The sequence below is a fragment of the Sturnira hondurensis genome, unplaced genomic scaffold (genome assembly GCF_014824575.4).
Source record: "Sturnira hondurensis isolate 20B ecotype Veracruz unplaced genomic scaffold, ASM1482457v3 Scaffold0007036, whole genome shotgun sequence".
NCBI classification, from domain to species: Eukaryota; Metazoa; Chordata; class Mammalia; order Chiroptera; family Phyllostomidae; genus Sturnira; species Sturnira hondurensis.
This window is the reverse complement of record NW_028079667.1, coordinates 3,928,158-3,943,737: the sequence shown is the minus strand read 5'-3', so window position 1 is coordinate 3,943,737 and position 15,580 is coordinate 3,928,158. Positions and strand designations below refer to the sequence as shown.

The 15,580-nt window shown below is 35.0% G+C and overlaps 1 protein-coding gene across 2 annotated transcripts in view; it reads left to right on the top strand.

Moving 5' to 3' along the window:
* Positions 1–15,580, top strand: part of ANTXR2 (ANTXR cell adhesion molecule 2) — a 153,923-nt gene that overhangs the window by 24,721 nt on the left and 113,622 nt on the right. For both annotated transcript variants that reach the window (XM_037051028.1, XM_037051027.1), the window contains exons 8-10: positions 11,106–11,166; positions 12,920–13,018; positions 14,992–15,061. In XM_037051028.1, coding sequence (XP_036906923.1) covers positions 11,106–11,166; positions 12,920–13,018; positions 14,992–15,061 — 230 coding nt within the window. The remainder of the gene's footprint in view (positions 1–11,105; positions 11,167–12,919; positions 13,019–14,991; positions 15,062–15,580) is intronic.

Sequence of the window (15,580 nt, the reverse complement as noted above, 5' to 3'; positions counted from 1 at the left end):
TCACGTGGTTTCTAGATTAGTGTTTCATAATGCAGTCCTGTGGAAGAAAACGTTAAAAAGTTTAAAAAATCAAGATTCCAAAAAAATATGGAAAGAATAAAAATCAAAATGCTCTGTGGAAAATCTCCTTCTTCCTTCCTTCCTTCCTTCCTTCCTTCCTTCCTTCCTTCCTTCCTTCCTTCCTTCCTTCCTTTTTTCCCTAAAAACAAGGCCATGGATGTTTTTCTCTTTGCAATTATTTCCACACTTTTTTTGATACAGTACCTCAGAAAGTATTAAACAGAAGAGATGGATCACTTGTGAAGCTGGTTTAATAAATAACCCTGATAGAAAAGAGTTAAGAAGTCTGTGTCCTAGGTGATGGTCCAGTCCCTAGTTCCTAGTGGGGAAGTCCAGGTACAGAAACAGGAAGGGAGTGGTCACTCATGCTTATAGGAAGTTTAACTAAAAATACAACAGGTTCTTCTTAAAGGGAAAATAGTACAACATACATTTCAAAAGTAACTTCATTCCTGTTGCTGGAAATAGAAACTTCACTGGACCTTGGAGCCAAATTATTTTTCTCAGTAATGTCTATTGTGTTACTGTTTTTTTAATATCTAAGAAAGGTATCAAACTATGTTTTAATGGAATGAGAAGACATTGTAAAATCATTTCCTCTTCAGGTAAAACATTTCCCTAGAAGAGTGTACCTAGTAAACATTCAGATAAGACCTTAGTTTAAGTAATTTTTAGCAGGCTCTACTATGAATGTTGACTGGTTAGTTGTGGAAATCTCTAATTATAAAATCAGTTTGATTAAAAACCTAAAGTCTGAGTTAACTCTATAGATATATTAATAGGAAAAACAACCAAACTGTCAGGACTTACTCAAAATTGTAAATGAGTTCTAGGATACCTTTTAAGCAGGGTTGGGTGTACTGTAAGACTCAGTATAAATCAGATTCTTTGGACCTCTGTTTATCCAAGAATCTTCAGTACTGAATGTAGATGAGGAGCCTTATGATGACATCTTTCATATTAATGGTAGGAAGGTTGGGATTGTATTTCTCTCCTTTTTTTTTATACCCAGGGTGTAATATAGCATTGGTAAGCAGTCTTTGCTTAATTCAAATTTATCAGTAAATAAAATCCACGCTTGAAAGTATTTTTACTTTTATAATAGAGTTATGGTATATTTAAGCATTAAGAAAAGCAACTCTTTTTAATGGAGGGGCAGGAAATGCTTAATTTTTAATTGACTTCTGATTCCATATAACTTAGATTTTATTCTCTTATTTATATTCCACTAGATTAAGGTCTTTGGTTTTAAGTTACAAAAACCGAGTTCGTGCTAGCTTAAGGGGAAAAACACGCTATTGGCACATACAAGTATAACTGGATGGTCCAGAGGAGGAAATTGCCTCAGTTGCAGTTGGATCCAGGGAATTGATCAATCCATGTTCTTAGGGTCTTCTTCTTTTGTAAAGTTTGCCTGTGCTTCTGTTTGCCTCATTCTCCTTGTTCAGATGAGGGTCAGATGAAGTAATTGTCAATGGTTTCAGGCTTACATGGTCTTCAGTTAGCAAACCTATTGAAAAGAAACAGCTATTGTCTCTGGACTTCGGGATATTTGGTTGTAGATTAGGACCCTGAAGAACGCAATTGGGTCAAGGGCTCATTCCTCTGCGGATTATGTTGTTGACATTGTGTGGAATAGCTTGAGTAGCTTGCCATTCCCATGAGGTCGGGAGCAAGGTAGAGAGGATAGAAGACATTCTGATCCATAACCTCACTAGGACCACATGGAGTGAAGAATAATTTCCCCAATAGAAACAGAAACACAGTTCATAGACGTGTTAAAGATAAAATAGTGTTCTGGGTAGAAAAGAAAATTAATGGCTACTATAATTTAATGTATTCAAATGCATTTAAAATATTTTTGACATATATTCTAATAAGGTACTCCCTCTCTTCTAAATTCCAGTGAACTAAAAAAATAAAAAATTTGCTTTAAATTATTCATTTTATTCACTGAAATTTTACAATGTTATTTTGATAATCATTATCCAGTGCTCTACTTGTATTTACACAATAATTTTACTTAATACTAACATTGTTCATTATTTTTCTTTAGTTGGTTGGGATTGTAGGCTAAGGAAGTCAAATCACTTCGAATAAATAACTACAGCTTTGTGATATTTTGTGAGAAAGCTTAACTGGTAATGTAGGTTTACATAGTCAAAATTGGTACCCAGTGTTTATTTCTTAATAGTCATTTGTAGGGCTACAAAAGGAGACAACCTTTAGAGACTCACCTGTTCTTGAAAAGCAGAATATTTAATAAAATAAAGCAGTTATTTTTTTTAAAGGTAGTTCTTTTTTTAAAGATTTTATTTATTTATCTTTAAAGGGGAAGGGAAGGAGAGAAGTATCAATGTATGGTTGCCTCTCATGAGTTCCCTGCTGGGAACTGGCCTGCAACCCAGGCATGTGCCCTGACTGGGAATGGAACCGCGACCGTGTGGTTCACAGGCCTGCGCTCAATCCACTGAGCTACACCAGCCAGGGCAAGCAGTTCTTTATTTTATTAAGAATAATTTTTAATTTATTCTGAAACACTTATTGAATATGCACTGTATTTAAGATACTTTTCTGGATATTGGGTTATAAAAGTGCATATGGTACCTCTGACTTTTCTGAGCTCACAGTTTTTAGGTATATATATTCAATTGTAAAATTAATAGAAAAACTGATAAAGCTCTTTTTCTATTTTTGTTGCACAAGAAAATATTTTACTTGCTACTCTGGAGTTTTGAAAAAATCAAATGGAACAAAAATAGACTTAGAATGCTTGGTAAATATATTTCACATTTTAGTTAATAAAACAAGAGAAGGGATAAATAGGACTAATTTGAAGTAAGATGTGCATCAGAGTGAGAAACATGTTGGGACTCAATGTCTTTAGGTTTTTAAAACATATACATTTATTATTACTTTATCCCATAATTTCGACGCATTTTTTGTGGAAATTCAATTAATCTTTTAAGAAAACACAAAATGATCATTCTGAGTTTGTACTAACCAAAAGAAAAGAGAAAAAAAAGTAGAGGCAGATGAACTCTTTTTTCAAATCACAGTCCTTTTTGGCATATTTCCATGTTGTAGAAAACATCATGAAGGAAGACCTGCTAGTATGAGTTGTTGTAAAAATTGCAATTGTGAATGTAGAGGAATTTAAATGTCATTTGGGCTTTTTTTTCCCACAATTTTCACCAACAGTATAATCAGAACTCTGTATCTGTTATGTTTAGAGCTGAGAATAGTAAAAGGCAATGATTATAACTTACATTCTTCCCCAGATTTCTTTGGGTAAAAGTGTGTTTAGAAATTTGTCACTGTGCTTGTACTATTGGCTCACTTGTGGAGGAAGGGAGAATCCATATTTAGAAATGGGTCGGTGCAGAACACGCTGTATTGAGCAACTGGTGTTTTGAATCTCCAAGCATTTTTTAAAAATGAACTCAACCAAAACATGTGATTACAAATTACCATTGTTTTTCACTGAAGTATTACCTCTTAGAGGGAAATATATTTGGTAGCGTTGCCAAATAAATATATTTGGCAGCCAGAAAGAAAATAAAAATTATAAATCTGTGTATTGAAAGGTAAAAAGCAAGCAAGAAAAAATGGTAAGAAACATCTTCCCAGTTGCTTAAACTGCTTATTTTATGCACATGTGTGGCAAATGACTGGGCACTCCATTTTGGGGGGCAGCTTTAAACTATTGTTTCAGTGATTTTTTTCTTGTGAGATTTAACCTTGGAATCTGTCATATTTGGGATGAGCTCCTGGAGTGCTTAAAGCTGCTCAGAACGTCAGAACATGGAATGCTTGCTTTTTAGACTTTATTGTCGTCCCTGCTGATACTGTCTGATGTGCTGTATGTCATGAAAATGAGCAGTTTCTGTCTGTTAAGGACACACGGAGGGTGCCTGTAAATTATCTGTAGTGTTCTGTTGTGGTGGTTTTATGTACCCAAAGTCAGTGTTAGACAACTACTGCTATGGTGAATAGCTTGAATTTTTTATTAAGTTTTTTAAATGTTAGAGATGTTTGGGTATCATTGAATTTAGTAAGAGAAAACATTTGGCTTTTAACTTTCTTATGTTAATATATGGCAGCCTTTAATCATGCATGTTAAAGGGGGCTTTCAAAACAAATACATTTTAAATAGGACAAAGTTTTGATGATGAGGACAGTGACTGTTATTATAGAGAGTAAATATATAAACCATCTTTATGTATTTTATTCACAGTTTGCAACAATGTGCTGGAATGTAGCATTTTTTACACAAAGTACTAGAACTTAGAATTCTATGTATTTTAACATCTTTTCTATTATAGATTTTTTTACTAGATTATAAATACAAATTTTGCAGATGGTCCTCTGTATACCAGTAGACAGCTTCTCTGTCTAGACCTCTCCCTCTTGGAAGTTCACACATCTACCTCCTACCCAACTTGTGCCCTGCAGGTGCAGCTGCCGGTTGAAAAGTGCCCTGTGATTCACAAACACAGGAGGGAAAGAAACTAAGAGAAGGAGCAGGGGGCAGATCTCCTGCAGGCACACGTGTAGGCAGACCGCATCTTCCAATGTTGGCATCTCATTTTAGGAAACATGTTCTCTCATACTGCTTGCACCGCTTGCTTTACTAGTGGTTATGCTGCCTGAATTTCCATGTATAGATTTTTATGGCTAAAAAAATACTCTTGATTTTTCCTAGATATAATCCTATCTAGGTTGTTTGAAAGATCATCAGTTCACATATTCACATTCACATAGCGCGTAGGGCAAAAGTAGGTTTACAGTTTGTATGGACAACAATACAATAGTTAATAAACAAGTACAAAAATAAACTTTTTGCATACTCGCAACTGTAAACCTACTTTTGCCTCACCCTGTATTAGTGCGAATGAGTTGGTGAAGTGAGAACAGTTACATTGAAATAGAGTATTTTAGCCCTGGCTGGTGTAGCTCAGTGGATTGAATGCGGACCTGCGAACCACACGATCGTGGTTCGATTCCCAGTCAGGGCACATGCCTGGGTTGCAGGCCAGTTCCCAGTTCCCGGTTCCTGGCAGGGGACGCACAAGAGGCAACCATACATTGATATTTCTCTCTCTCTCTCTCTCTCTCTCTCTCTTTCTCTTCCCCTCTAAGATAAATAAATAAAATAAAGAAAGAAAGAAATAGAGTATTTTAGGAGGTGAGGCAAACCTAGACAGGATTGGGTCTAGAAAGGAAGTATCCGTGTGAGACAATGGGGGTGAGGAGGGATTAACACTAACTTATTCCTCGTTAAAAAATTTCCCAAAGTCAGTCCTGTGTCCAGAATAAATAGGAAAAAAAATAAAACAAAATAAAAGCCCCAATCTTCTGCCTTCTACCTAAGAATGACCTTTCTGTTTCCAGAACTTCAGGCAGGTTCTAGGGTTTTTGAACTATGACAACTAAATGCCACTGATGTCATTACCTTTATGAAAAAAGTGTGCCCTTAGATTGAAAAACAAATTAATTTTTCTAAACACAGTTTAATTTTAGTTTTCCAAATGCTTGCTGTTTCCCCAAAGGAGAGCCAGAATCTCTGATGTAGCCTGTCTTTAGGTTCTGGATGATGGTGAGAAGTAAAAAGGATAAGTGTTTTATCCGTATAAAACAAATTTACAATAGGAGCCAGTGTAAAAGTAAGATAATAGAGAAAAATAAATAAAAAGAAAGAAAGCCCTATGCATTTCAGTATCATACGTGTGTGTGTGTGTATATATATATATTACTACTTTATAGGATTATCTAAATTTTTTATTTATTCAAAGTCAATGGTACTAGAAGATTTAAAACAAACTTATAAAATCTGTTTCCCCCCCAAAGTCAAAGCTTAGTGACATACATATGAAGATACGATATAACCCAGATTTTTTATTGTTTTTAATAGTAGAAAAGGAGCCCAGGCAAACGAGAAGCTAAATTTCACTCGTTGGTCAGCTATTAGGTTGTGTGAGGTTGAGACTGTCAAGAGCGTGCTGGTCAGAAGATGGCTTTGGACTCAGACCTGCTGAGATCTGGCCCTGCTACTGTGAACCTAGGTGTTCTAGGGCAACCTAAAAAGAATCTCTGTAAGCCCCAGTCCCCTCATGTATTAAATGGTGATAATAATGGTAGGTATTTATAATACTCCAGAAGAAATTCATATAAAGTGCATAGCACAGTTTCTGGACATAGTAGTTGTGCAACAGATTGTAATTATGATTATCACAGAAATTTGTTTGAATTTTTGACTGCTATTTGTACTAAATTTAGAAAGTTTGACTTTTGTCATCCATATTAATATTTCAGGATTTAAAAGTAGGGATTAGGTAATGAGGTACATATTTGCATTTATAAATATTCCTTAATATAATACCAATATCACTTTTTGAGTGAACTGGTGCTTCTGGTTAAACTGGTGCTTCAGGAGCATAATTTTTCAATGTGAGCATTAAGTTCATTGTCAATTTATAAATATTTTACATTCCAAAATCTCAAATGGTGCGATTTTGCATCCAGTGCCAACATGACTTAAAGTGCCCTGATTGTATTAGTAGTATTTGGCTTGTCTTTAAATTTGGTCTGTGGGGCTCTTAGCTCTCTCTGATGTCAACTAAGGCTGACCATTTCATGGAAACTGTTTTCTGTTTCTATTGGGATATAATGAAGACAGATGGCACCACGTATTTGAATACACATCCTTACAAGATCCTCTGTTGTACAAATGATGAAAGTGCAGAGTACGAAATGCAATGAATCAGTGGTCACAGATAGGACACCTCATCCAGTGCTCAGTCAATCAATAAAAGTATTTAATTTGGGAAAATTTTATTAGAGCATTTAAAATATCTGTCCCTCTCTGTTCATTGCCATTTAGTGATGACAATTTTATTTATAGACCCATTGTGAAATTTTGAACGTTTGATCTTGTACAATTACTTCGTAAAAATAAATTATGGACTATTCTGTATTTATTGAACTGACTGTTAAAAAATTTTAATGATGTAAACTTTTTGCATATGCATATTAAATTACTTTGATTTCTAGTTGTTTTCTTAAAATAGGAACATGGTAAACTAGATAAAAAAAAACAAAGAAAAATATTATTTTCTAAGAATTCATACACTTTCTTTTTTCTCTTTTTACCCTACCACATTTTCTCTCTGTCTTTGATTATTTTTCATTTGGAAATGGTTTTGGTTAACTTAGTTTCAAATTACACATTCCTGGATTTCCAATCTTCACAATTTATTGAAGGGCTAGATGCTTTTTCATACAGATTAACTTTATTCTGCCTTGTCTTTGTCCTAATATGATTGTTGCTTTCCTTACTAGATCTCTGTAATATTCTCATTAATTCACACATTCAGTCTTTAGACCCTAAGCATGTTTGGGTTGATACAACCCAAAATATGGGTTGCGTATATGAAACAACCTGCTGGTCCCGGAAGACTTGTGCAGTTTACTGTGACTCCATTTCTACACCCAGAGTTTGTCTTCTGATAAAGGAGGTGATTCATCCACTCAAACAATATGATATGAAGTCCAAAGAAATTTAACAGGTGAAAATGAACTTTAGAGAAGGGCAGATAATGGTCTGTGGGAAATTCAAATGCATTACATCAGATGGTGATAACAATTTTATGACTCAGTCTAACCTGCTTACCTTTAAATGAATGTGTTATCCGAGTTACTTTTCAATTCTGTGAAACTCATTTCTGTGAAACTCATTTTATTAAAATAAGTATAAATAAATGTATATACATTCTTATGTATATATACATAAGAAGTATTAGCATTAATGGGACTTGAGGCTGAGACATCAAATAGAAATGCCACAAAGAAGTGTTTATTTATCAGTATTATATTGAACCTCTTACTAGAAAACATTAAATTAGAATAAGTGTATATTATACAACTTAATGCAAGATATAACCAACCTTTAACTATTCCCCCTGCTTAATTAATGTACTGTGAGTTTTTCTTTTTGTAAATTTTTAAAAATGTTTAAGAGATTTTATTTATTTTTAGAGAAAGGAGGAAGGAGAGAGAAAGAATGGGAGAGAAATATCTATGTGTAAGAGAAACATTGACTGGTTGTCTCTCACATTCCCCCACCTGGACACCTGGCCACAAACCAGGCATGTGCCCTCACCAAGAATCAAACTGTTGACCTTTCATTTTGAAGGACAATGCCCAACTCACTGAAACACACCAGTCCAGGCTGTAACTTGATTTTTAAATCTCAGATGTGAGTACAAAGTAGATTGCTAAATGATCTTGAACTTTTTCTTTAAAATCAGAATACCTTGCAGGGCATTAACAGGGTCTGGTTTCAGAGATGTGGACCATCAGTGATACTTGGAGGTATTTAACCTTCAGTCTTAAGGAGACCTCCAGAAGCAGAATTGCTCATTGGTCTTTCTAGTGAAACTTTCTTTTTAAAAATGTTTTGATAGATTACCTCAAGTGAAAGAGGAAGTCAACACACATACATTTGTCTTAAATATTATGAGATCTAACTTAATGATGGTCAATATTGGTAGGAAAGAGAAAACCAACATAATTTCAGAAAATCACATAGGTCATTCTGGGATACATATTCATTGACATCATGATCCTTTATAAAATCTCTTTATAACTTTTTGATTTGCCTTGTTCCAAGAAACTTTAAAAAATGTCTATTTCCCATAGATTAAATCTTTAAACCACTCTCTTTTTCCGATGCTTGAAACTTTTTTTTTAGTGATTCTAACAGAGATGTGGCTAAAAATGACAGAGTCATTAATAAGATTAACAGAGTCTCCTTAATAAGATCTGTTTTGAAATAAATTCTTGCAGAAGTGCTGCCAGACGAAGCAGATTTGGGGGCTTGTGTTTTCCTTTGACCTTCCATTTTGGTGGCTCATTGTTCTCACTTTCATCTCAGATTGGCCAAAGCTAAAGCTATAATGCCTTTTTGTTGTTGTTGTTAGTTGGAACATTTTTACGTCCATATTCCTTTTTTATGTTTTATTTATTTTTTAATTTAATTATTGGTCAAGTACAGTTTTCTGTCTTTTACTCCCATCCCAGCCCACCCACACCCCCAAGTGCTCCCCACCTCCCTCTCATTTCCACCCCTCTTAGTTTTTGTTCATGGGTCCTTTATACCTGTTCCTGTGAATCCTTCCCCTTTTCCCCTGAAATTCCCTCCCCTCTCCGCTCTGGTCCCTGTCAGTCTGTTCTCTATTTCAGTGTCTTTGGTTATATTTTGCTTGCTTGTTTGTTTTGTTGTTTAGGTTGCCCTGGTTGGTGTAGCTCAGTGGATTGAGCGCGGGCCTTCGAACCAGAGGATCACAGTTTGATTCTCAGTCAGGGCATATGCCTGGGTTGCAGGCCAGTTCCCAGTGGGGGACACGTGAGAGGCAACCATACATCCATATTCCTTCAGCCCCCAATTTTTTTCTGTGTTCTTTATGGTCTTGTTATCTAGATCATGTCAAAACACTTAAAAGATGTTAGTGATTTGAGATACATCCCATCCAAGAGGGCATGTTAGCCTTTGACAACAGTTTTCAATTCTCAGCTCAATTCTTAATTGAACAATGGTACTCACTCCTCAGTGGGTAAGAGATATAATAGACCCAGAGGAGGTGTTTGGGTGTTGAAATGTTTTGGGTGCTGCGAAATCTCTTTGGTAACTTCTGCATTTAAATAGACCTCATCTCGAGTTTCTCAGCTATCAAATTTTACTAAATGTATTCTCTCATCACCAGCTGAAAAGTGGATTCACAGGGAAACAATCTAAAAAAGTACAGAAAGTGCATATTTTGATGCATATTTAGCCACAAAAGTTCCCTGATTTGACATAGCCGATTGTCAGAAACTGACAATTTGTATTTTCACTGTTAATAAATAGAGCACTGAAGGCATTACTTCCTGCTACAGTTCTTCCTTCCTTCCTGCTACAGTTCTTCCTTCCTGTTCTAGTTATGAGCAGGAGATGCTAGAAACCACTGCACGTACATCATCTGTCTTCAACTTCTGCCAAGAAAGGAATGTTGTCCAAAGATCATCTGGAATTTGTCTGACTTTGTGATAATGAAGTGCAGAGCAGTTCCCAAAATAAAGACAGGATTGTGTGTCCATTAGGAACAGCTTATTGCATCATTGTTGTTTTCCACTTGTAGCCCTGTGCCTTGTATGGTGGTTTCTGTTTTTCAGGACAAGTTCGCTGAGAAGAACCATTGTGTTTCTGTGCTCTGGGAATGAGAGAGTGCAGTCTGTGGGGTTTTTTAAAAAGATTTTTATATATTTATTTTTAGAGAGCGGGGAAGGGAGGGAGAAAGAGAAGGAAAGAAACAGTGATCATTTGCCTCTTGCAGGCCTGGCCAACAACCCAGGCATGTGCCTTGACTGGGAATCAAACCAGTGACCCCTCGGTTCATAGGCCAGCGCTCAGTCCACTGAGCCACACTAGCCAGGGCCAGTCTCTGTTTTTGAGAATAATATTTGCCTCATATGAGGAGCCTGTGTTTTGCAACTGTAGTATCTGTTACATATAAGAAGTATTAGCATTCATGGGACTTGAGGCTGAAAACTCAAATAGAAATTCCACAAAGAAGTGTTTATTTATCAGTATTATATGGAACCTCTTACTAGAAAACATTAAATTAGAAAAATTGAACAGAAAGTCTGATTTGCTATCTTGTTTTTGCCTAGTGGGAAAAATCCAGCACTGAATTTATGGCTACCAGGATTTACTTACCTTTTTATAGCCAAGGTTATGGACTTGGAGGCAACACTCACTTTTATCTGTTCTTATCTGTGTTTGATCAAATAAAGATTCCTACGGAATCTTTGAAGTCTTAGACTATATGAAAGACATCACAGAAGTTTTCTAAGAGCTTCATAACTGTGTATGTGACCATTAATAGATTTTTTTCTGCTGTATATTGATGTTAAAGGGAGGACCTCAAGATTATTAACAATATTCTAATGGACTTCACATGTTATAATTCACTTTGATATCTTTGTCTCCTTTATTTCCTTTTCAGATACTAGCCCAGTCATGCACTGAAATCCTGGAACTGCAGCCCTCAAGTGTATGTGTTGGGGGTAAGTGGTTAGAATTTAAAAATATCATGTAAGAAAATGTATTTTTTCCTAGTTAAAATATATGATTTGAAACTCATGTTGGAAAGAGAATAGCAAAATTAACTTTTTTGGCATCTTTTTCTGTAAGAATTTTAAAATAATTCCTTGAAATATTTCTATTTTAAATTCAAATTTTTAAGATTGGAATGTTATTTTAAATAATGAACATATTGTGTGACAGGCTTTTAGAATCTTCTGTATATTTAGTTCATGTTTGAGACCTTTCCTGTGACAACTGAAATAAAATTTGAATTTTTTTCATTTCTCTGATTGTACGAACAATCATGTACATGCAGATTTTTAGCTCCATTCTTTGATAACCTGGCCAAAGTGCAGTGTCTGACAGCCCAGGGCTTATAAGGAAGTGACTTACGGCTGCATGACAGGGAGGAAGCCAGTGGCTTCATCACTGATGTTAACAAAAGAAAGTGTTGAAACTTCAAAGCCATCCTTATCCAAAGAGGGTGTGATTCTCCTTGGACTATTCTATTTCCTCTTCGAGTCTGACCTGTAGTTCATTTTAACCCAACTTAACTTAAGAAAAAATATTGTGTCTGGTGGGGCTGGGTAATTTACCATAGAGCTTCCCGACTGCAAAATGTGGTATTGAGTTCTGCACCTGGTAGTCTCCTAACCAATGGTTACTGAGATGTTGAAGAGGAGTCATGCATTGGAATATCCCAGCACTTTTATATAATCCCTGGTTCACAGATGGGGAAACCGAGGCAGGCACAGGTTCAGTATTTGCTGTGTTAAAGCTCATGTTGTTTTTACTGAGCCATATTTTAAGTCTTACATGCATTTTATTTTAACTTACAAGTAGAATTCCTTTTATAGCAAACACTCTTAATGGAGAGTGGCATTGCAGTATTTCCTTCCATAGTTACTCGCTGTGTGTTAGATTACGTTAGATAGGAGTTATTTAAGAGGACTGAGAGGCAATCACTGTTAAAACAGTCATAACTTATCATTTTGCAGGTAAGCAGCAAACATTTAGTTGCCAATCAAGATATTAGGTGTTAAGTATTTTTTCCAGCATATTGTCTCACTCTCTGACATTAAGTGATTGCTCCTACTGTAGACCTAAAAGTACAACAAGTTAAATCAACTTTAGTGACTGGCTATAGATTATTAGTAGTCTAAAATATGTTACTTTTGAGGAGTTATAACTTTGTATGCAACCAAAAAAATGAAACGGGGATTAGTAATGTGAAGGCGTTATTAAAGAAGAACTATGGAGTGTCGTAGATTAAAGAAAATACAACATATGATAGTTCTAACAACTAAGACATAGGAATAATTAATGTTCTTTACATTTTTATACTTTAATACCTGATAGTAGAGTAAACAAAGAGGTTTCCTTTCTGCTGATATTTTCCTAAGGATAGAATTTGGGGGAGTTTGTATGGTCTGTATCTGGGAATGACTGCTATGCTTTAGTTCTGATATCTTGGTCACTATTGGAAAACACTTTATTTAAAAAATAAAGATGCCTCCCCACGATGTAGTGAATAATAGCTCCACTCGTTCCCTAAAGGGTCTAAGAAAGCAAGTAGAGTTGGAAACATGACCATCTCTTCTTTGGTGCTATTAGTTGGCTGAATAGTATAAAGAAAATTCATTCTATGCAACTTGATACATTCAAGTTACATCTTCTTTTTCTTTTTTTTCATAAAGCAATGATTAAAATGTTTACTTTTCCATTTACTTCTAGATGAATTTCAAATCGTTTTGAAGGGAAGAGGATTCAACTTGGGCAGTCGCAGTGGCAGCGTGCTCTGCACTTACACAGTGAATGAAACCTACACGAAGAGTAGGTCCCCAGAATCTTTATGTTGCTCTGATACCTGTGTTACCTAACACCTGTTAGCATGCTGCTGTGTTACCTGCACAGAAAGTCAGCATCGATGTTTCCTCCTTTTCCCCAACTGGAACCAATTCTGCTGTATTTTTTTTAACAAAGGAAAAAGAAATGCAGTCCCGTAATACAAATAATAGTAATTATTGGGTAGTTATTCAATGATGGCAATGTTTATTCACAGCTTAATGAATACTGGGCCCCATTCTGAGCAACCTCATCATACAGATGATAGATGGTCTCATGGCTGAAAGAGTCAAATAACTTCTTTGTGGTGACACAGTTAATAATGGGCAGAGCTGACAGTTGAACCCAGTTTTCCTGTCTCTGCGCCACATGGACTGTATCAACTATCTGATTTAATTGCCTCTTTTTCTGGATTTATGTACTTCTTATCACTCTCGTTTAGAGATCTCACTTGGACTACTCTATTTATTGTATTGTCACTTGCTTTCTATCTAAATAGTTTCACCATAATGTGTCAACTAGCTTTTTTTGAGACAGACTTTTTGTCTTAAAGATATTTTGTATCTCCAGTGTTCACCCAGCGGGCACTAGATATTATCACATATTAAATATGTGATAATAATCACATATAGGGAATCAGGTTTTAGTTTTCCTAGCTTGGTTTTCAAAAAAGCAGATGAGTATGATGTTTCCATCTTCATTCTGAGAAAACATCCACTTAAAGGACGCTAGTATTCTCAGCATTTTGCGTTTCTATTAAGACAATTTTTCCTCATTGATGATTACTGTGTCTTCTAAAATGTTATACTGGAAGGCATATATGCTACAACTCTGAACTCTGGTAGAATTGTTTGTCGAGAGGTTCATCTCCAATTTTGCTGTTTATCTGATGGTACTAAACACTCCAATTAGCACAGCTTGGTCTATACACACAGTAACTGTTCAATATGTGTTTGTTGAATTCAAGTGGTGATGATCTCAGCGTGATAAATGTCATAATGAATTCCTTTATTTCCTATTAAGATCATTTTGGTAAGGCAAGATCATAATATTCTTTAACAAATTCTCTTCCTAGGAGTTTCCACAATTGAAGAAAAAAACAGTTATCAGTAGTTATCTGTATCTAAGAATTAGCTTTACCTAATTCCTTTTGATCACATAGCTGAATTGATTATACTATAAACATACCTTACACTAAGCTACATAAAATTAAGTTTATCAAAGGAAATATTCAAATGAATAAGTGGACTCAGATTGCATTTTCATCGTTCCCATTCTAGGATTATCCATTCAATAACTGTTCTGAAGATTTATAGTCTAGATCATTTTTCTCATCTATTATTAAAGTTACAAGGGCAATTTAAGCATTTTGTATTTTTTATTATAGACACAACTGTTTTATTAAATTCTTGAAATAAATTAATTTTCCTTTGGACATTTTTTCTCTATCATTTTATTTTATTTTATTTTATTTTTATTTTATTTAATTCTTGTTCAAGTACAGTTTTCTGTCTTATATTCCCAGCCCTGCCCCCAGTGCTCCCCACCTCCCTCCCATTTCTGCCTCCCACCTTAGTTATTGTCCATGTGTCCTTTATCATTTTAAAATTCTGCTTTTAAATACATATATGCCATTTAGCTTTAAAAAATCTAAAATATTTGACTTACTGAGGGAGTAGATGATAATATTACACTGTCTTCAATGTATGAACTTAGTCTAAGTAATAAAAGTCATGATTTATAATTTACCAATATTATGTATCAATGAGGCATGCTATAATCTCTATTTTTTACTTTCTTTTTCATCTCCTCTTTCTTTAAATGAGTGTTTTTTGCTTTTTCATGCTAACATAGCTATTGTTCCACTCTTGAACTCTGATTGCCTTATAGCTTTCATATCATTAATGAAACTATGAGATTTATAAAACCCTTTACCAAATCAGTGGCATTTTATTTTCCAGGTGTACAGCCAGTAAGTGTGGAGCTGAATTCTATGCTTTGTCCTGCACCGGCCCTGAGTAAAGTTGGAGAGTGAGTACCTCACTAAAAATATTTCAAAAACATTTTGGCTCCAGATGATTAGGAAATGGTGACAGATATATATCGGTTGTTTTATTGGATTTTGTTGTACAGATTGAACATGAAGTAGTAAGCCCTAAACAAACCACTCTGGTTAGTACTTTAACTATACTCTTAGCACATTGAAAACAGTAAAGTCTGTTGCATCTTACTTCTTACCTGTTGATTAAAAAACACTATAAATATTTATCTAGGTTGATTTGAGAAGTATTGTTAGAGCCTTTAAATAATCAGGGCCACAGCCAATATTTTACCTCAATGTATTAAATTCACACATGCACATACACATAGGTTCCAAAGTGAGATTTTGACTAATTACTATAGTTTTTAAATATTAAGATTAAAGTTAAAAAGGAAAGTGGCTCAGTAAGGCACACCTCAGACTGGGAAATATTTGTGCTGTGTTTCTCAGTCCCATTAAGGTCTATATTCTTATGTTTTAGTGTGGTAATGGACCGTAATGATAACTGA